The sequence below is a fragment of the Penaeus chinensis genome, chromosome 36 (genome assembly GCF_019202785.1).
Source record: "Penaeus chinensis breed Huanghai No. 1 chromosome 36, ASM1920278v2, whole genome shotgun sequence".
In the NCBI taxonomy this organism is placed as follows: Eukaryota; Metazoa; Arthropoda; class Malacostraca; order Decapoda; family Penaeidae; genus Penaeus; species Penaeus chinensis.
In genome coordinates this window covers 13,818,137-13,840,636 of record NC_061854.1, presented here as the reverse complement: position 1 = coordinate 13,840,636, position 22,500 = coordinate 13,818,137, and the positions used below count along the sequence as shown (strand labels likewise).

General features: G+C 34.1%; 2 protein-coding genes across 4 annotated transcripts in view; one reads left to right on the top strand and one right to left on the bottom strand.

The window, feature by feature from the left end:
- LOC125044640 (protein DGCR6-like) overlaps positions 1–3,541 on the top strand; it is a 5,075-nt gene extending 1,534 nt beyond the window's left edge. Inside the window, exons 3-4 of the mRNA XM_047641409.1 lie at positions 983–1,167; positions 3,277–3,541. Of these exons, the coding sequence (XP_047497365.1) occupies positions 983–1,167; positions 3,277–3,411 (320 nt within the window). The 3' untranslated portion in view covers positions 3,412–3,541. The remainder of the gene's footprint in view (positions 1–982; positions 1,168–3,276) is intronic.
- A 4,266-nt stretch (positions 3,542–7,807) lies between these two features.
- Positions 7,808–22,500, bottom strand: part of LOC125045085 (smoothened homolog) — a 16,153-nt gene continuing 1,460 nt past the window's right edge. Inside the window, exons 2-16 of one of the 3 annotated variants that reach the window (XM_047642175.1) lie at positions 19,889–20,021; positions 19,087–19,423; positions 18,678–18,803; positions 18,303–18,425; positions 17,853–17,948; positions 17,304–17,513; positions 16,913–17,085; positions 16,449–16,567; positions 15,978–16,205; positions 15,029–15,230; positions 14,707–14,889; positions 14,367–14,506; positions 12,600–12,759; positions 11,549–11,777; positions 7,808–11,217 (exon numbers count right to left, since the gene is read on the bottom strand). In XM_047642175.1, coding sequence (XP_047498131.1) covers positions 10,396–11,217; positions 11,549–11,777; positions 12,600–12,759; positions 14,367–14,506; positions 14,707–14,889; positions 15,029–15,230; positions 15,978–16,205; positions 16,449–16,567; positions 16,913–17,085; positions 17,304–17,513; positions 17,853–17,948; positions 18,303–18,425; positions 18,678–18,803; positions 19,087–19,419 — 3,144 coding nt within the window. In that variant the 5' untranslated portion in view covers positions 19,420–19,423; positions 19,889–20,021 and the 3' untranslated portion in view covers positions 7,808–10,395. The remainder of the gene's footprint in view (positions 11,218–11,548; positions 11,778–12,599; positions 12,760–14,366; positions 14,507–14,706; positions 14,890–15,028; positions 15,231–15,977; positions 16,206–16,448; positions 16,568–16,912; positions 17,086–17,303; positions 17,514–17,852; positions 17,949–18,302; positions 18,426–18,677; positions 18,804–19,086; positions 19,424–19,888; positions 20,022–22,500) is intronic. The other 2 variants (XM_047642173.1, XM_047642174.1) reach the window with 2 other exon arrangements.

Sequence of the window (22,500 nt, the reverse complement as noted above, 5' to 3'; positions counted from 1 at the left end):
TATCCTCTGTGTGTGCAAGGGGTGGGGGGGGGGGGGGCATTGATTGTAAGAAATTATTTCTTAAAAAATATATTATTCTACTAAATTAGGGTATAGTAAAAAGCTGAGTATATTTCTCTGTATTATTATTATTATTATGATTATTATTATTATTATTATTATTATTATGATTATTATGATTATTATTATTATTATTTTTATTATTATTGTTGTTGTTGTTACATTTATTATTATTGTTATTAATTTTTTCTGTTATTATTGTCAATATTGTTGTTATTATTGTTATTATTATTGTAATTATTTTTTTTTCTGTTATTGTTAATATTTTCGTTGTTGTTATTGTTGTTGTTGTTATTGTTGTTATTATTATTATTATTATTATTATTATTATTATTATTATTATTATTATTTGTATTATTATCATAATTATTATTATTATAGTTATTATTATTTTTGTATTATTGTTATCATTATTATTATTATTATTATTATTATTATTATTATTATTATTATTATTATTGTTATTATTATTATCTTTATTATTATTATTATTATTATTATTATTATTATTATTATTATTACTATTTTTTTTGTATTATTATTACTGTTATTATTGTTAATATTGTTATTATTATTATTATTATTATTATTATTATTATTATTATTATTATTATTATTATTATTATTATTGTTATTATATTGTTATTATTGTTACTATTGTTATTATTGTTACTATTGTTACTATTATTATTATTATTATTATTATTATTATTATTATTATTATTTTGTTATTGTTATTATTGTCATTCCTTTTGATGTTGTCATTCTTTATGTTTATTGTAATTTATGGGGTTTTATTAGATGCCTCTTACATTTTCTTCATTTATAAATTTTTACTGAATGAATTCAATGATTATTTATCCTGAGATACATTTAATAGTTTCCATCTCACAACGTTCTTTCATAAAAAACTAATTTCCAGCTGATCGAGAAGCACTGATAAAATCCCACAAGGATGAAATACAAGCAGCAGAGTGCCAGGGAAAGACCCACGTTGCCTCACGCCTGCCGCGGTTACACCAGGAACAGTTAGCACAACTAGATGCCCGTCATGCACAGGAGATATCCACCATGCACGTCCAGATTCTTCAGTTGTTGGATCAGAAGGTAGGTTTGTGAGGCCCCTTTGGTTCTAAATTAATTCTAGTATGTTGTGACTTCTTGTATTTGTGACTGTGACTGCCGATGCAAAGGGCATTCATCTCACATTGTCTTTCAAAATTATCAAACATTTTGCTTGAAGTGCTTATATGTTCATTTTTACCCTTTTTATTTCTTATGTTGTAATGTTATTTTTTGAGAAGGTTTACAAAAGCAATAGTTTATAGTTAAACAGCATAGGCCTAGTAATTTATTTTATTATCCATTGTGTGTAATTAATGATAATTACATAAAATAATTGCATTATTAACCCTTTATGCTGGGATGGCATGGCATACATTCTATGTCCACTGTGATTTTAGTTTTTAATTGTATTTACAAATAGATGGTTCACCAAGGAGTCAGTTACTAGTCATACTACTCAAACCAGTTTACTCCTTTCCTTGATTTTCTGTAAGACTTAGAATTTTTTTTTATTGTTAGAAGTGTTTTAATAGTATAATAATAATCATAATGTCAGTGAGAACAGTAATAGTATCTGTATTAAGCCCTTGGATCTGGGTGCTTCACTGCCCACACATGGCCCAAAATCTGGGCATTAGGTTTACTTGAGCGCCCACTCTGACATGTATATGGCTTGTAGGACAGGCAGGCAAGAACACCCCTGCAGTGACAAGACAGCATGGCTCCTCTTTGCAAAGTTACTTTTTCTCTTTCTGCTTAATCATTTTAATTTTTTTTTGCCAATTTTTAATGTCTATATTTAAGATTTGATTTGCTTTATCCAGGTGGCAATAAACTGTTTTCCTTGCGACTCCAAATCATCTCTCTAGGTAATCCACAACTCAGTGCAGTATAAAAATAATAAGTAATATTTTGTTATTTGTTATTTTTTGATTTTATAATTATTATTATTTTTGTATTTTCTGAATACAACCTGTTTAAAAAATCAAGGAAAAAGGTAAACAGGTGAGATAGGTAGTTCCCATAATTGGCTCATTGGTGACTTAGTACTCGAGGAGCCATCAATGTGTAAATTAACAAGTTAAACTCACAGTGAGTATGGCATATAGGTACAGTAAGAAAAAAAAGAAAAAAATATATTATTACCTTTATTTGTGTTAAATGAGGAACTGAATGTTTCTCTCTGTTAACACCTGATTATGGTGCTAACTACCTTGCCTTGCTATTTCACACCACTTCATCAATTTTTCATATAAGTTTGTGCAAACGATACTTATTTTTCTGACTGTACATGGTTAATGATTAAATGGCGAGAATACATTCCATGCCCAATGTAATACAAGGTTATTTATTGTATTTACATGTAAATGGCTCTAAAAGTGTAGAGAGTTGGTTATTAGTCCTACTTATCTCACCTGTTTACCATTTCTCCTGACTTTTGGAAAGGGTCTGTTGCATTATTTAATTTCATAAATGTTATGAAGATTTTGATGACAATTTAATTATCATAAGATCAATAACAATAATAGTATTGACATCAACTGGATTAAAAAGAAAAACACATTTTCCCACCATTTCAAGGAATGGGGAAATTAGGATCTGTTACTAGGGCTACTGATAGACTCCTTGCCGGCTGAGCACACGTTGGGCCATCTGTTTGTAACAACATTCACAAAAAATCTACAGGGGACAGAACATAAATCCAGGGTAGTTGGGTTAAAAAACAATAAATATGCTAGACATCAAAGGTCATATAGCACTATAGTAAAGTATTGTGGCAAAAGGATAAAAATGAGTTAACCATTAGGATAAGTGGGCAGAAGAAGGGGATGAAGAAGAGAAGGAAAAGGAAAGGGGAGGAAGGAAGACCATGCAAAATTTGTTAAGGCGAAGGCTGAGTTCCAAGGTAGAGGTGATCCCCTACCTTGGGCCTCAGTCTCGGTCTCCTAACCCCTTCCCCCTCACAAATCAAGTGATTGGTGGGGGGGGGGGATGTAGGTACATGCAATCCACAACAGCATCGGGTTAATAAAAAAATTTCTTCCAGCTATATGGGTTTTCCTTTTCCTTCTTGTCTGCCCTTCCATCTTGTTGCTAATTACCGAAGATGTTGAGGATGCAAAACTTCAAACAATAAATCCTTCTTTACAGGTAACAGAGCAACAGTCAACATTACAACAGGTTGGTGTACCAGGATTTCATGAAACAGAAAACCCAGTTGAAATTAAGATTCAGATGTATATAATGGACTTTATAGTTAAAATTGGGGGCATTAAGGTTCCCTGATAGTTATTGTCAAATAGTCTTAGGATTTTCTGCAACAGGAGTGCAACTTGTATATTATATATTATTTAATATTGTTAACTATATTGACAATTTAAAATATATGGATTATTAAATATTATTTTTACTACTAGGTATGAGTTTTATTAACCCTCCTCTACAGTAAACTATTTTTTATATGATGAATGTAACCACTGATATATTCATCACATGCTGGGGTAGACTAACCTTTACAAGTTAAAAGATCCAAAGTGTTATCCTTTGAATTGTGTATGGAAATAAGGGTCAAATAAAAACTAGATCTAAGAAGTAGGATACTTTATGAGGGCATTAACCTATAACTTACTTACGTACAATATATTTCCATAAGGTATTGCCTTTATGGTGTATATTCCATCATTCCACAGTTGTTACACTGTAGAGCAATCCAGGGAATGACACCAGAGCCGACAGAAGAAACTATAATTACTGGTTTTACTTAATGACCTCAGGAACGTTTATAGTGACTGTGAAAGTGTAAATCATTCATGTTGAAATTATTGTAAATACTCAACAGTGCAAAAGACAAACAAGGAATGACTAGTTACTCTTTCTTAGTACAGGTATTTTTATTTATTAAAATTTTCTACTTTTTCAACGTCTAGGGTCATTAGCGGTGTATACAAAATATAGTGATAGAGTTTTTTGGTTCAGTTAGGCAATGCATGTGGATTTCCAGAATGGTCAAAATAGACCAATACACCAGGCATCAAAGATCACACTGGTACTATGTGGCAAAAAGGGAAAATATGGGTTGACGATTTGGAAAAGTGGATAGAAGAAGGGGATGAAGAGAAAGAAAAGGAAAGAAGAAAAGACCCTGCAAAATTAGTTGAGCCATGGGCTGAGGTCCAAGGCAGGGGTGATCCCCACATTGGGCCTCAGTCTGTGCCTCATAAGCCCCCTGGCAACAATGAGCAAGTTTTTTTTTTTTTTTTTTTTTTTTTTTGGGGGGGGGGGGATATAGGTACATCAAAGCACACACTAAAATTCTTGTTGATCCCAAACCAAATCCCCTTGAACCTCAGCCTTGCCTCAACTAATTTCGCATGGTCTTTTCTTCTCCCCCTTTTCTTTTCCCTCTCTTCTTCAATCCCTTATGTTCACTTCCTAAGGTGTAAGAGCCATGCTGAAAGAATGAAAGGCTGGCTGGCTTTGTGTCAGTTCTGAATGGACTTGGGGAGCCATGGGCATGATATTCCTTTGATTATTTAACTATCTTTATACCCCTCCTGGGGACCCTGAGAGGTAGATTGCTTTTTCTTCCCCAAATACATCACACTCATCATAGCCAATAATTATTTATATCTAGTTAAAGACATTAAGGCCTTGCTCCTTCATCAACTAGCTTATTTAAATTTTACTTCTGTGGTTTCCTGACCCCTACCTCTCTTTTAATCCTATCTCCGACCTCTGCTACTACTATCCCCTCCTTGATGCTTGCTGTCAACTCTATCCATTTCAAATCCTCCACCCAGGTTACCTTCAGAATACACCCCTTCCTCTCTCTCCACTCCATCTCCTCTTGCACAGTCTTCTTCATTGTCTGCCCCCTACCCTTTACCATCCTACCTCTACTTCCTCTCTCCCAAATTCAAATTCTTTTTCCAGTCTTAATCCAGATACTCCAGTCTCTACCAATTCCCTGGTGCCAACTCCTACTACTTCTCATTTTATCTGTCGCACCAGGAAATCTAAACATTCCATTCTATATTCTCCTACCACATCCTCTCCTCCTCGGACATCTATCTACTCTTCTCCTCCTCCTAAGAAAACCTTCATTTCTCAGACCTCTCCACCCAACGCCCCTCCAAAAACTCTCAAGGACATCCAAAACTTTCTAAACATGACCCAAGAGAATACTACTCCCTCTCATCCATCCCCCAAACTCTCTACTCCATTCCCACTACATTCAAAGTAGTTGCTGATGTCCATCTGCCTCCTCCTTAAGTTCTCTCTACCCCTCTCCCTCCCACTCTCCCACCTGTGTGCTCATGTGACTCCCTTCTGTAACAACAGTGTCCTTCTCTGGATCTTCACCCTCCTGATGTTCTTCCTGATACTCCACTTTCTTCACGTTCCCTTGTCTCATTTCCCAGATTCTTCTCCTTCTTTGCCACCCATTTCTACCCTTATTACCCACAGATTGCTTCATAATGGCTCTTTTACAGTGTCCTTCATACAGTGTTCCTCTTCCTTCCTCACAGATCTAGATACTAATCATTTGATCTAATCACCCATCCCCCTTAACCCCCTTCCCTTTTCATTAATCCCTACCTTACTACATTTACTCCTCTACTTTACCTTTTTCACTATCATGCTATCCTGTAGCACCCAAAAACCTTTACCATCTAACACATTTTGTCCTCCACTCATTTTACCCTTTTAGCCACAATACTTTACCATAATGCTATATGACCTACGACATCTAGCACATTTGCTTGTTTTAGCCATTAACCATTTGCATATAAATCTAAAATAATCTTGATGAATATGTAATTGCAGAATTATGAAAATTAACTTATGATGAGTGCAATGATGCAGTAACTGGTGTAAATTTACATTTCACAAAATTTCTAAGTGATATAAATAACTTAATTAGTTGCACATTAGGGCAAAGGGATTTATGAGACACTACTCATCATAAGAATGAAACATCAAGGGTTTATGAAATTACTGAAAAAGTCAAAATTTATTAATAAAACTTATTTCACATAATGTGACCTGAGAAAATTTATATGACAATTTCTTTTTAAATTGCATCTAAGCCACATGGCACACAAGTGATAGTAATTATAATGAATAATAATAGTAATCATAATAATAATATAATAATGAAAGTAAAATTAATAACAATAATAGTGGTCATAATAATAATAGTTATAATAATGATAGTAATAATAACAATAGTAATGGTAATAATAAATAGTAATGGTAATAATAATAATAATAATAATAATAATAATACCTGAAGATGAAATCCAGGAGGATTTCAAAACTGTTGTCTCATTTCCAACAAATCTAGGATTTTTTATAATGATAATGATAATAATAATGATGATAATAATAATAATAATATTATTAATAAAATAATTAAAATAATTAATATCTTAATACAATGGCTATTATAAACCATTTTTTTTATTTCATATACTGAGTGCCATTTTTATAGTTATATGAATTAAAGGAAAATTTCCCCTTTAAATAAATTATCACCATACCTACACTTACATACTCCAGCAACGTAGCACAATATTTTACAATAACATTCCACAAAAAAGCAAAAAAGTACAAATGACAATGGACTAAAAACTGAGATTTAACACATTTACTATTTTTTTTTTTTAAAGTACAAATGACAAAGGACTAAAAGCAGAGATTTAGCTCATTAACTTAGTTTACATAATATCACAACTAACTTCATTTTACACAATGAATAACACCTTGCTTAACCCAATGCCAACATGCATGACATGTACGTACGTGCCATGCCCACTGTGAATTACTTCTTTAATTGTTTTTGCACATAGAGGGTTACACTTGTACTAAATCACCAATGAGCCAATTATGAGTACTGCCTGTCTCGCCTGTTTACCCTTTTCTTTGATTTACGAAAATATTTTATGTTATCTTATTTTGCTGTTACTAATGTTAATAACATTATAGTAATTATAATGTTTATAACATTACAGTAATTATAATGTTTATAACATTATAGTAATTATAATGTTTATAACATTATAGTAATTATAATGTTTATAACATTATAGTAATTATAATGTTTATAACATTATAGTAATTATAATGTTTATAACATTATAGTAATTATAATGTTTATAACATTATAGTAATTATAATGTTTATAACATTATAGTAATTATAATGTTTATAATAAAAATAACACCATCGACATTCACAGCACTAGTAAAAAAATAAATTTTTCCCACTAATTTAAATCAGGTAAGGTCACAAGGTCTACTAATTGACTCCTTTGTGGCTAAGCACTTGCAGAGCCATCTATGGGCAGACATTTCACAAAAAATATAAAAAATGAGTGCAGCATTTTCCCCACTTTTTATTCATTTTCCCCGGCGGCATTGGGTTAAAGTATGCATAATCTAGAAACATGTTTTCATCACAAGTTCATTAAAAGAAAAAATAAAATAAATAAATAAATAAAAAATAACATGAGTATATCCAATTCACTGGATTTCTCAATAGACACCTTGATAAACTTCACAGTTGCAAAATAAATCATAAAAAAGAATATTCTGTCATTATTGCAAACTGAAAGCTTAATTAAAATAACAACAATAATAACAAAGAAGTGTGTATAAACTTACAGTCAACCTTCAAAGAGTTTCAATTGGTAAAATATATATTTTTGGCAAAAAGAGATTACATATATAAAAATTACATACCACATTAACAATGAAATGAGTACATCAACTTGTATTACAAATGGTTTCTCACTGAAAAATAAAGTATGATACTTTTTGGCCACTTTTCAACAGTATTCACAAAATCACCAGTGTCTCAGGTACATACCCACTAACATCACCTTACAACTAATGAAAGTAAACCAAATTAATTTAGAGTATCAATATTTAACCTAAGAAAGATTATTTCAATTAATCTCAATTTTACACTCAATTAACCATTTAAGGCTTCCAATAGAGTACTGCCATAAAAACAATGATACCATTAGCAGTACAATAAATACCTAATTTATTAAGTACAACTGATAACCTACCCCACTCTACAGAAACCCGTACCTCTGCTTTTCCTCACTAGTTCTCACATCCCTACCCACATCCTCTCGGAATCCCCTACTTTCTCCTTTGACAACTCATTCTCCTCCTCATGAAAATCCTGCATTTGATCTAACTGCAGTACTCTAACTCCTTCTAACATTTAACTTATACTTTACCCCATCAGCTCCTCCCCTTTACCCTTTCACTACCATACTACCCTCTAGTACTGTTCGTCCCTAATCATCAACTCATTCCTAACCCTTTTCGCTACTATACTTTACCCTAGTGTTAATGTCTAGCACATTTATTTGTTTTAACTATTAACCATTAATCATTGATAACCTACTCATAATTAAATATAATCTCCACAATACCACAATGTTTTTTTTCTTGATTGTCATTGATAACCTACTCATAATTAAATATAGTCTCCACAATACCTCAATGGGTTTTTTCTTGATTGTCAGAGTAGCTACACAAATTTCTGCAATATGCCTAAATATTTCAATGTAATCTGTTTACTATGAAAACAAGCACACACAATTTTTTTTTGTTTATGGTATCCCAAGTTTTTTTTTGTAAAAAAAAGTACAGTTATTACTTGCTTTGGCACTAAAGGGATCCATTTTTTTTTTAATCTAAAAAACATTGTACTAAAAAACTGTATCTGTATAATAAACAAATACATGAAACATTTCTATATCTTTTCAGCTGTAATAAAAAAATCTTCAACCAAAATGTACCTGTTTTTTAATCACATACAGAGTTTTACAGATACCTTTATACTGTACTTGTAACCTTTCATCAATAATAAATGTGCCTACTTGACACCACATAACCAATGTATCACAATACTATTTTAAATACAGTATTATTCAGAAATACCATTTCCTTCTACATGTTACATGTAAATACCACTTCTCTCCACATGTTACATATTAAATTCAAACTTACAATACATATACACAAGCATAGCCTACATGCATACTGATTCTTACACACTTATACAAAGCTTCACAATGAACCTTACTTGATATACTAGATAAGAAATGCAATGTATATCTAAATGCAAGTAAGCTAGCTAATAAAAATTAAACATGTACGGACAACATCTTCAAGCATTTCTTATTTTACAAGAAACCAGTAAAATAAAATTTCTGGAAAAAAAAATCAGTCCACAGTAAATATAAAATCCACAGCTACAAAAATAATTATCATTACCATATATACTAAATGCATAAAACAACTAGAGCATAGGATATAGGTCATCCAAAATTATACATTGTAATGGATTTTGCTCATCATTACCTAGAGCAGCTGAAAGTCTTTGCATTGCGTATGTAATAATTCACTTAAAATGATAGAGAAACACTTTGCTTTATGATCTTCATTACATGATACAATCACAGGAAATTTTTTTTGATTTCACATAATGAAATGCTCATCAAAGTGTATTGCTTTCACCCCATTCCAAATACCTGCAAGTTCCTTGTATTCTTACATACCAGCTAGAAACAAACATCATAGAGTAAAACTGATCACTATAAATCACAATAAATATTAGTTACAAAGTGAAAAAAGAAAGCTAAAAGCCATGGATTAAACCGGTATTTGTATCTTGACTGTGGCAATCAACTGGACCCAGTAACCACATGCAGGAAAGGAAAGGCTGAAAAGGGTGTGACTGGCAATGATGACATGAATGGTATGAGTATCTCAAGAAAAAGTGGAGTGAAAAGTATGAGGATGAGTATTTTTTGACAGAAATTGGAAAATTGGAGTTGCTTCCCTTAGATCTCCAATAGCCCTCTTTCATATGCAGGAAGTGATTGAAAACCAGCAGACTCTTGGTGCTTTTTTTCATATTTGGCACAAAATCACTACCCCAATCCACTGAGTGAGATTATTGTGAGAGCTTAGACAAGTTAATATTTATGTTAAGTAATATGTTTATGTGTATATGTATATATATATATATATATATATATATATATATATATATATATATATATATATATATATATATATATATATATATATGTACACACACACACACACACACACATACACACTTCTTTTTGTGAAGTTCTTTGAAGAGTCAAAATGTTTCTCATATTGTCTGCACAATATTATACCATATCGCTATGGGTAACAAATATTGTGAAATATCAAAGAATATAAATAGGATTACTTTTTAATCACTGTCCTCATCCATATCTAAAACGGTCATGACATCAGCACTCTCACCTCTACTTCTTCTGCTCTTGCCACTTATGTTCCCTGACCTGGCACTCGCACTGCGTTTGTGAGACCCATGACTGCTATTTATATTCTTATTTGTTGCAGATTTATCGTTGCTGACATTCAGCTTCTTGGGCAGCTTGGTGACAGGAGTTCCTGGTCGCTCATTGTTTTGAAGTTTCCTCTGGATCATGAAGCTTGTTTCGCCTATGGTTTTCTTACTAGAGTCCTGTAGTTTGTAGGCATGGGTTGGGCTTAGTTCCCGGTCATGAGTCTGTGATGCCTGACTCCCCCGGCTAAGGAGGGGAGAAGAGACTTGGACTCCCTTGTCTACCATTATAACAACTGGACTACCAATGAGTGATGCCTGGACTCCAATACTGACCCCTCTTGCCTCCCTACTTTCTGTCGTGAACCCCCTCCTGCTGCAGACCCTCCCCTGGGCTGAGCTCAGCAGCCCCTCCTCAAGTGCTGTGGCTGCTCTTGTATAGTTTTCCTCCTGCCTCTTCAGCTCAACACTCTTGAGAACATTGTTGAGTACAGTGTGTGTAATAGAATCATTGTCAGCATAGGCATGGTTCTCTGCTCCCACATCATCCTCAGACTCAAGGGGAGCCTGGCCTGGCAGAGGGACCACATTCAGGTTGACAGACTTGGCTGGAGGAGCAGAGGGAACTATTCTCTCGGAACGGGTTGGGTCATCTGAGCTCAGATTCAGACGCTTCATCATGTTGGTGAAGAGGGTGTCCTGGTTCATGGTGACAGCTGGCAAAATCTGTTGGTAAGGTATTCAGTAAAAGGGATTAGAGGGTATAATGGAGTACTAGCTAATAACAGCTACATATATATATGGCAAAGAAGCGTTAGTTTTTTTAATAACATAATCACACACCAATGGATCAAAATCACATAGAATATACAAAAAATAGTAACAATACTTATCATAATGATGATACTGATAACTAACAACAACAATTATAGTAATGATAATATAATAATCATCATTATAACAGTACAAACAACAATGATGATACAAAGTAGCCACTATGACTACAACAAGCAGGACCACATGACTAAATATTCCAAATCCATTCAAACCTTCTTACCATAGAACCAAGGTTGCTGTCATCTGAAGTGTTGGATCCCCTCCTGTCCCACGCATTCATCCGACGACCCCTTTTCAGGCTGAACCAGTCCCGCCTCTTGCGGCGGCCAAAGCGGGCAGCAGTATGGAGTGCTGCCAGCCTTTCAGCATCAGATACGTGGAATGACATCTGTGAGTCTAGTGAGTGTCGACGAGAACTGCGATTGTTGCAGCCTGACTCAAGAGAGAACCTGAGAGAAGGATGTTGGCTGTAGGCTAAAGTTTAATACTTACTCTGTGTAAGGGTTTAGTTATGTACTATTATTACAAGAAAGTGAGACCTACTGATTGCATCACTTGTATATAATGTATAAATAAATAAATCAAATTCTCCACTTACTTAGAAAGTACTGGTACAAGTATAGTAATACTATGGTCTAAAAGTGAGAAAAAAATCTGATTGTCATAAATCTAAATCATTACATGCCCAAATCAGTATAATAAAGCTTCTGCACATATTAACCCAATGCTGCCAGGAAAATGCTGTGCAAATTAAATTTTTTTTGTGAAATGTCTTTGCACATAGATGGCTCTGCTAGTGCTTAGCCACAAAGGAGTCAATTAGTAAACCTTGTGACCTTACCTAATTTCACCTTTCCTTGAATTGGCGGGAAAAACTTTTTTTTTTTTTTTTTTTGGGTGTTATTTTATGATTTAATGTTATAAACATTAGTAACAGCAAAATAATATCTTAAATCAAGGAAAAGGTAAACAGGCAAGACAAGACGTACTCAGAATTGGCTCATTGGTGACTTAATGCAAGTGTAGCCATCTATGTGTTAAAACAATTAATAAAGTATACTCACAGTGAGCATGGCATGTACGTACATGCCATGCCCAGCAGCATTGGGTTAAAAGTTAATAACTTCTGTAACCTAGAATGCATTAAAGGTGAAATAAATTGAAGCTATATAACTTCCAAGGCTATTAAGTTAATCACCTGTCACAGTTACTTTATGTGCCCATCATTTCCTCAAAGCAAAACAGAGGAGAGCAAGAGAGAAAAAACTTACCTTCGACTGACACTATATTCCGAATCAACAGAATTCCTGCGAAGACCAAGAGCAGTTGAGCCAACCAGTGCACCTCGGCGTGTCATGAGGTGAGGAATAGCATGAGCCCAAGCAGAGGAAAGGTCACCCGAGGTCATGCTGTTCATTTCAAAGTTCAATCCTGGAATGAAGGGAACTTACAGATATTTGTGTGTGTGTGTGTGTAAAATTAACACATACACACTTACACACACATGTGCAGACAGACAGATACACACACACACACACACACACACACACACACACACACACACACACACACACACACACACACACACACACACACACACACACACACACACACGTGTGTGTATATATATATATATGTATATATGTATATGAATATATGAATATGTTATAAGTTATATGCTATCAGATAAACAAATAAATTAAATTTTAGTTATTTATTAGTCTTATGTGGAACTCTTTGCTGTGTCTGTGGCTGTGTCTCCTTTTCAAATGTACAAATACATATACATATATATATACATATACGTGTATATACATATACATATGTATATATATATGTATATATACGTATACATATGTATATATACGTATACATATGTATATATACGTATACATATGTATATATACGTATACATATGTATATATACGTATACATATGTATATATACATATACATATACATATGTATATATACGTATACATATGTATATATACATATACATATACATATGTATATATACGTATACATATGTATATATACGTATACATATGTATATATACGTATACATATGTATATATACGTATACATATGTATATATACGTATACATATGTATATATACGTATGCATATGTATATATACGTATACATATGTATATATACGTATACATATGTATGTATGTATGTATGTATGTATATATACACGTATATGTGTGTGTGTGTGTGTGTGTGTGTGTGTGTGTGTGTGTGTGTGTGTGTGTGTGTGTGTGTGTGTGTGTGTGTGTGTGTGTGTGTGCGTGTGTGCGTGTGTGCGTGTGTGCGTGTGTGCGTGTGTGCGTGTGTAATGTATGTATGTATGTATGTATGTGTGTGTGTATTATATATATTAGGTATAAACATATATTCACATAGCAAACTGAGTACTAATAAAAAAATAGGATGACTGATCATTTATTTATGAAAATTAATTTGGAAACAGGATATCAGTAAAGCAAAAAATAATCAATGTTAACCCGATGCCAACAGGCATGCCATGCCCACTGTGAATTTACTTTGTTAACTGTTTTTACGCATAGATGGCTACACTTGTACTAAGTCAGCAATGTCTCACCCATTTACCCTTTTCCTTGATTTACAAAAAATATTTCATGTTATCTTATTTTGTTGTACTAATGTTTATAACATTGTAATAATTATAATGTTTATAATAAAAATAACACCATTGATATTCATAGCACTAGTAAAAATACGTCTTTCCCCCAATTCAAGGAAAAGTGAAATTAGGTAAGGTCATACAGTCTACTAATTGACTCCTTTGTGGCTAAGCACTAGCAAAGCCATCTATGTGCAGAGACATTTCACAGAAATATAAAAAATGATCACAGCATTTTCCTTACTTTTTATTAATTTTCCCTGGTGGCATGTGGTTAATAAAAACAGTGAAAAAGGAAGAATCAAACACACTTCCTAATTTACCTAATTTAAATTAATGTGAACATCACATTCATCATAAGATAGAAGCATAATGAGGTTTGGCTTTACCTATAGGATCGTCATGCATGGAGTGTAGACTGATGGATAGCCTTCCCATGTTATTTAAGTCATGGCGTTTGGCAAAAGCTTGAGCTATAACCTTGTGCTTTGCTAAGCGCAGAGGCTCTTCACTCGGTACTCCTGCCACTCTGTAATGAACATTTCTTAGTCAAAGTATATGGTGTAAGAGATACAGTATATCAAATCTTGCTATTAAGAACCTGATTCAATGTTTAATCACAAAATACTGTTGGACTTCAGAGTAAAATAACTTGTATACCACATAATGATAGAATAAATACCCCTTTTTTTGTATGGAAAGACTGAACTATTACACTATCACTCTAACCTTCTGAAAAAACGTTTCCATGCCTGTATGGTGTTGGGTGTCCAGCACCATGAAGACATGATAATCCCTGCCCCAAAGAGAGCTAATAAGTGGAGCTTGTACAGATTGATGCTAGGACGTTCAGCTAGTTTACAAGGGGTTCTACTGCTGTCCTGAACATCTGCTGTGATGTTGGAGACACACCTGTAAGGTATGAGAGAGTTATCTTTCTGTTGCAATCATAAACAAAGAATGAGACTGGGTCCATCTTCTGTACATCTTTACAAGCAACAGAATAATATCACTACAAAACAAACAAGCAAAATACTAGTAATAGACCTACATGATGTAATCTCTTAGTGCATCATCCCATAGGTGCTGATTCTTGTACTGATAGATGTGGCAGTATACAGTGATGGCAGTGAAGGTGACAAGTGTAATGGTGATAATAGCTAGTCTAATGATGGTTTCCACAATCTTGCTGTTGGCATTGTCACTAATAATGGTACAGCACTCCATTTTCAGATATATAAGCTTCATCATTCCTGTTGTAAAGAAAAGAAAAATAGAAAAGATAAGATGAGACAGCTCTTTCCTATGTCTAAGAGACTGTTGTAATTTCAGATTTATCTGGTATAAAGATAAAGAGAAATAATGGAGAAAAAAAATCCAAACTGAAAAACTCTTTCCTGTTATTGAAACAACTTTAATCTTTATGTCCTATTTGCCATGATCACATGTAGCCTGTCAGAAACTTACAGGATTTTTCCCAAAACTTTTTTATTTTGAATGAGAGTGAAGCATTAATTCTGGTGCTGTATGGCATATTTCACCCAGCAAAATCCTTAACCTCTTCCACTTCCACATTCCATCTCCACACATCATACTTTTATAAATCACAGAGTTACCTCCTGGTATATCACTGTCTTTTTACCATCTGGATACTTTTAAATATGTCTCAGTACACATTTTATTGTTTTATATGTTTTATTCACATATCAATAAACAATTTATCAATTTTTAACTTTCCACTCTACTGATACTCACTGTATCCGTCAATGAAACACATTTAAGTGTAAAATTGTGCTCTTTCAAATGCCTACAACTAAAGTTTGCCTTAGTGAAAGCTGAAAAGTCATGTTTTTGCAGCTGGGGGGAGGGATTGGGTGGTGGGATTGCAGTTTAGGAGACAAGTAACACTGAATACTCTACTTTTTCATTTGTAATTTATAAAGAATAAATAAATAAATACATACATTTTTGAGATAAAAAACTAAAAAACAAATCCTCACCTCTCCCCAAGAAGAATCCTCCAATGATCACGATGAGAATGACAGGCAGCAGAAGGAACCCTATTCGAATGTGAATGGCTGAGGAGAGGAAGCAGATGCCTGCGAGGGAGTCTGCCTCAACCTCTGCCAGGGCCATGATGGTGATGGTCAAGACTAGAGGCAGAGACCAGGCTATGAGGTGGAAGTATGCTGCACGACGCTCCAGTTCTTCACCACAGAGACCAGCTGCTGCAAAACAAGGTTATTGACGGGGGATGGCAATGACAGCTGGGGTACAGGTAATGCTATTCATCTATTCTTTTTTTCATTTCATATTCTATTCAGTGTGCTTTAGTATGAATGACTGATGCCTATTAAAGATGGTTACTTTAGTCTTGCATTATCAATGATCAGAAAATATACAAGTGTTTCAGCTCTTAACAAAGGACATCTTACCATATGAATGACATGCAAAATGAAACACATTCTTACCATAAGACTTGAAGCTAGTGTGCAAGGAATATGCCAATATAATCAGCCACATTCCCCCTGCCACCATGAAGTAATAAATGCAGACAAACACAACCACACATGATAGGTTTCCACCTGAACTGTTGGGACAGAATTAATAATATTCCATAATTTCTATATTTAATAGATATTATGTACTTTTTTATGTGACTACCCCTGACCATAAGGAAATAGTGAAAGAAGCAGATATACTCTACTGACACAAATGTACAGAATGATTTAATAATTTAATAAAACTAAATTATCTACTGATGTAATAAAAATCAAACAGAAAAACTGAGATGATTAATCTAAATGCTCTAAAAAATGCATTCAACATTTGTAGCTGAAAACACCAACTATGAGAACAGAACCGCCTTTCCAAAGCAATGACTCAAACTCTTCTTAAACGCAGTATCAATAACAACCCTTCGCCGCTACACTACCTGGGCTCAGCTTGTCGAAGAGTGCCATCTGTACGGCAAGTCAGGTCCTGACGTACCCCAGGGTGGAATTGGACCATGAAGCCTATGCTGGCTATCAAGAAACACCCATTGATGTAGAAGATGATTAGCACGGGATATTTGTTTGCTGCACGCCAGTCTATCAAATACGTCAGCTGAAGAGCAATAAGAGTGTGTAAGTAATCATAAAGGTTATTTGACAAGTGAAACTGAGTTTGAAAAGACATTAACTTTTTCAGAATTTTCTAATGATAAGCAATCTACACTTCATCCCTCATCCAGAAATAAGTTCCATTCCCCTCACTTTCATCATCCAACACATTGCATAATTTTCCTATAGCAAGAAACACCACCACCACTACCCCCAACTTACCACTGTCAGAGCAGCACAGCCGAGACATATCCCCCCAATTGTGGCAACAAACTGGTGCAGATCCTCATGCTCCTGTGGAGTGAAGATTGGGTTTGCACACTGTATGCCGCATCCTTTAACTCCCTCATACCAAGAAGATTCCTCTTCTGTAGCAACGAGTGGTGGAACACAGTGGCCAGTCGTGTTGAACTTGAGTTCCCTTGCGCTGTTCTGTGAGAGGTTTAGAGTGTTCAGTAACAAATGACAGCTAACTACTGGATGGATTACTAAAACTAATATGCTCTCTTCATCTACAGCCATCTGATAATTATTAAGAAAATAAATAAGAAATAAAAATCTTGGTCGATTCCCTCTTCTCCCTTCTTGTACCTGTGTTCCCTCTTGTCCTTTTTTCATCCTTCATTCTCCTGGCCTTCTCCACACAGAGTCACAGATAAACAAACATTAATATATATCTCATGTGCCTCAACTACTTGAGGATTTTCTTTACCCCTTTTTTTTACCTGCAAATCATACACATGTATTTAAAAGATATACACATATACATACCTTACACTTATGCGGAAAATCTTCCTTGCACCTTAAATAGGGGGGCCAATCTTCTTCCACAAGCCGGCAAGGACCTCTTGTGATTACGCACATCTTCTATTTGGGAAATACATGTTGCATATTAATAAAAATCTATCTAAAATCTACCCTTAAGACATCTATAAATACTTTCAGAAAATCGGAGCAAAGTTATTTCTATTACACAAGATATGTATGCATATGATCAGCAAACACCAAAAGCCATTTTTTTCTTTCTTCTCTTATGGTTTAAACAAATTAAAAAATAATATTTAAAAAGATAACAAAACCACACACTTTTTTGTCATTTAATTACAATTTTTAATTCTTAATTTACCTGTAGAGGCAAGAAAGAAAATGAAGAAAAAATGATGATGATGATGATGATGATGATGAGAAGGAGGAAGAGGAAGAACAAGATTTAAGACAAACCTGAGAAGGCAATTGCACTGATGATCTGTCACACCGGGGGAAAAATACAGCACAAAGGAGAGGTTGGACCACAGCCCAACATCTTGGGATATTGCGCAGGCGAGACCAAAACTCCAAGTGTTCCTGTAAAATTTAATTAATCTAATTTATGAAGTATAAAGAAAAATGAAGTATAATTCCATTCCAAAATGTAAAAATAAAATAAAATCACACGAAGATAAAATTTACATGTGGAATGGAATTTGTTGAAGCATATGTATGATTCAGTCATTTACTGTACATATATCCTTATACCATAATCAAAAAGAATTCTTATATTGATTTAGTCTAATGAGCAATAACAAAACGTCTTCAATCAACCAAAACAATATTTACCCTAGCAACCTGTTGGCTTGGAAGCCCTGTCAGATCTAAGGAGGTGTGTCTATAGGGTAGACGCACTCCAAGACAGGTCGTTTCTTCCAGTGGTTCACAACGAGCTGTTTGTCTACAAGGATCAACCTGGGAGGATAGTGACCACATTTGGTAAAAATAACACCAACATAGAATTTAGTGAAATAGTATAAATAGCAAAAAAAAGTAAAGTGAAAAAGAACTAATGAAATACAAGTTTGAAAAACTAAACTAAAGATTCATGTATATCAACACATGCTGGAAAGGATTTAGTAATTGGCTATCTGGAATATGCCAAGCAAAATATACACAAATTTCACATATGAAAGCAAAGGATGAGTGGGAAAAAAAAAAAAGAAAAAAGAAAAAAAATGCAACAATTGTAACTTACATTCTGACTGTCATTAAAGCTTGCTGGAAAGGCTCCTTCAGGTGAGAATGAAAAAGGGTCAACAGAAGCCCACTCATTCACAACAAATGTATCATCTGGGGTATCCGTTGGCTGCACATTTACCTTGGCTTCACTACTTCGTATCAAAGAATCTGTTTCTGAAACTCCATCTTTAGAATTTCCTTTTCCTTGGCTCTCAGTAGTGATTTCAGTCTCTGATACATCAGTGAGTGTGTTATTGTTAGGAGTAATGGCAGAGGCAGCTGTTTGAAAAATGACAGCTGTAATAAGCACCAATACTCCTACTAACACATGTGGTGGAGCATTCCCCATAGCCCTGTAAATCATAAAAGTCTTTAAGGTGATTTTCTCTATATATACTAGATAATCAAAAATGCATTAAATACAACTCTTATTGCCCAAATTAGTTACATACAAAGAAAGACAGACTTGACCTATGGTATAGTGCATTTCACTTTATATACCATAGAAACACTGTATCATGATAAAAACTATATCTGTGCAGGCTACTTATCATGTTATTGAAATATACATAATAAAGTGTAAAACATATAAATTTACTTTTTAACTATGAAAAAGTTTCAATTTTCTTAAATTCTGCTTCCATAAAACTAAATAATTTACTTTTCTGAGAAGCAATTGCTAAAATTTCTGCCCTTTTGGTCACTGAATGATACCGTTTATGTTCCTCCAAAATATAATTGCTGTAACTGTTTTTTTTTGTTTCTGTTGTCATTCATTCTTCTCCCACAACTGATCTGTTTATGATCCATTTCTTCACCTTCCAAAGAATAATCCTCAGTCGGGTCAGATTCCTCATATTAGTTATAAACGAACTCTTTATTAGGAGAGTCGTAGTCATCATCATCAATTCCACTTGTTTGAGCTCCATAGAAACATTAGGTGTCCATCAACTATAAGAACAAAATAGTACCAATAAATACACAGGGATATGCTGGAGAACATAAAAGATTGGCTATGGATTGGCCACTGATAACTAATAAAGACATGATCACCATGTAAATATAGCATATTATAATACTTGTGTAATGGTCTACCCAGTGGTACCACTTATTGTGTGCCATGGATGGTATTATACATGCACAAAATATATTTTTATATCCCCAGCACTATGTGGGCCACCCATGGTCACTCCCAATGTGGCTCATGTGAGGTATATTATGCATTCAAAAGAAAAAAAATACTCTAGAGCACAATGTGGACCACCTGTAAGTAATATTTTTTAGTTTATCATGTGACTCCTTGTCCATAGGTGAGCAAAATAAGCCCGGTCTCACAACACTGACAGGCATCAAAGTGGCATGGTAAAGTTTTGAAGCTTCCACACTAGGGGGGGGGGGGGGATGATTCCTGCTTTCTTGGGGAAAGTGTTAACTACTACTGATAATAGATTTTACAAGCAGGTACAAAGGTTATCAAATACATTACAATAGCTTGTAGAATCTTAATGGCTATTTTTAGTATGACAGGTTTTAAAGATCCATTTGTATGATTAAAGGAGCTATATGTCAATAGGCTGAATGTCTGAAGAGGTCTCTGGGACCTTGAGTGTTGTGTTTTCATTATTTTTATGCAATTCAAATTCAAACACTACTTAAACATAACCGATTCCATCCAGTTATTACGAAGTCCTATTCTCTACTACTGTAAAATCAAGCCTAGAATATAATTACAGCTTCACATACATATAGGATTGGGTAAACAGCACACAATATATGGACTGCTGTATTCTACAGCATTTTTCTTGTCTCACTGTCCCAAACAAAAATGAACTGCTGAATTCTACAGCATTTTTCTTGTCTCACTGTCCCAAACAAAAATGAAATATAGAATGATAAAAATAACTAAAAATAGGATCTACCATCTTTTACAGGAAGATTTGTGTATATGAATTAGTTCCATTATGACCATTTTGGGTACAGTTTGTAGAACCTCTTGGTGGACTTATAATCAAATCTGGGAACAGTCTAAGCTTTATTCTGCCAAAACAAATGTGGTAGAAGTTTCATTGCTTGTCACAAAGCCTATGGCACACAGAGCCATGGCAATCACTTGATATATTTATCCGAGTAAAAATTTATTTTTTTAAAGTCTTACAACCCGTTAATCTGTTAACCCTGTATTGTTTACCTTGTATGATGTGCAAACAGCAATTCTACTTAATAAGACACATTTAACCTTAGACCTCTCCTGTTTATACTACAAATCCGGCATAGTTATGACAGCACAAGTTCCACGGTTACATATCTTACGCATGGCCATGGCGGGTGGATATGCATGAAAACCTTAAGAAATCCAGTTTTTGTTATATTATTTATTTTCTGGTGAATAAACATGAATAATTACTACTGGCATGGAGAGTCACTTATGCCTCTCATTTAAATAGTGATGTTTATATAAATTTGCTGTACAGCTTCTGGTGCATTGGCACAGTGCCTGAAGTCATGGAATAGGTCAGATAAGGTCACACTTCTTTGACAACACTCTAATAAGTCAGGAATGAAGTATTAATTCTATTACTTTCTCCTTGTATAAACTTTCCTGGCAAATTTGTAATTATACTGATGGCTGGGTGAATTTTCATGTGCACAATGGCCTTGTAATCTTTGTGTAAAGCACAGGTTGTGACCATCACATCCCAGGGGCCTAGCAAGGTTGGTAAACTTCCCCTGAAAATGCCAATCTGCTAACTGATGGGACCTTTGTCCTCTAGTACATATTCATTGACTGAATCTGTCACGGAAGGGATAAGGCTGTCTTCATACTCTCTGTGAATAAAAACTTATAAAACCTTGATATGTATGCAGAAGACTTTCATTCTGCCTATCACAATGCTACCAATACCTATGGATTCACTCTACCTTCTACTACTTATATATTTAGAGATATTGCCGCAGAAACCCTCCATACACTACAAACTTAGCTCAGATTGAATAGAAAGATTACCAGGGAAATTGCAGGGTAAAATATGAAAGATATACAATTAGGTCACTAAGTAATCAATATAAAGGAAAACGAAATTGCTGATCTAGCTGCAAAGTAAGCCCATGAAATAAATAGTCCTATAATTGTACTGAAAGACCCAAATCATACTATAAAAGAAATCAAATTAAAAAACTCTAAACAATGGGAGTTAAATCTAAAAAGGATCTTATATTCAATTATTTTTTATTATTAATGGAAACAACCAACAACCATGGACCAGAGCCAATTACAGAAAACTATATACATACATCACAAGAATTATGACCAAAAACACAAGATTGAAACAACACCAACACAAAATAAAAATGGAAAATTACCCATTCTGCAGATGGTACAAGAATCAAGAAGAAACCACTGGATACATGATGCTACACTGAGATTCAACTC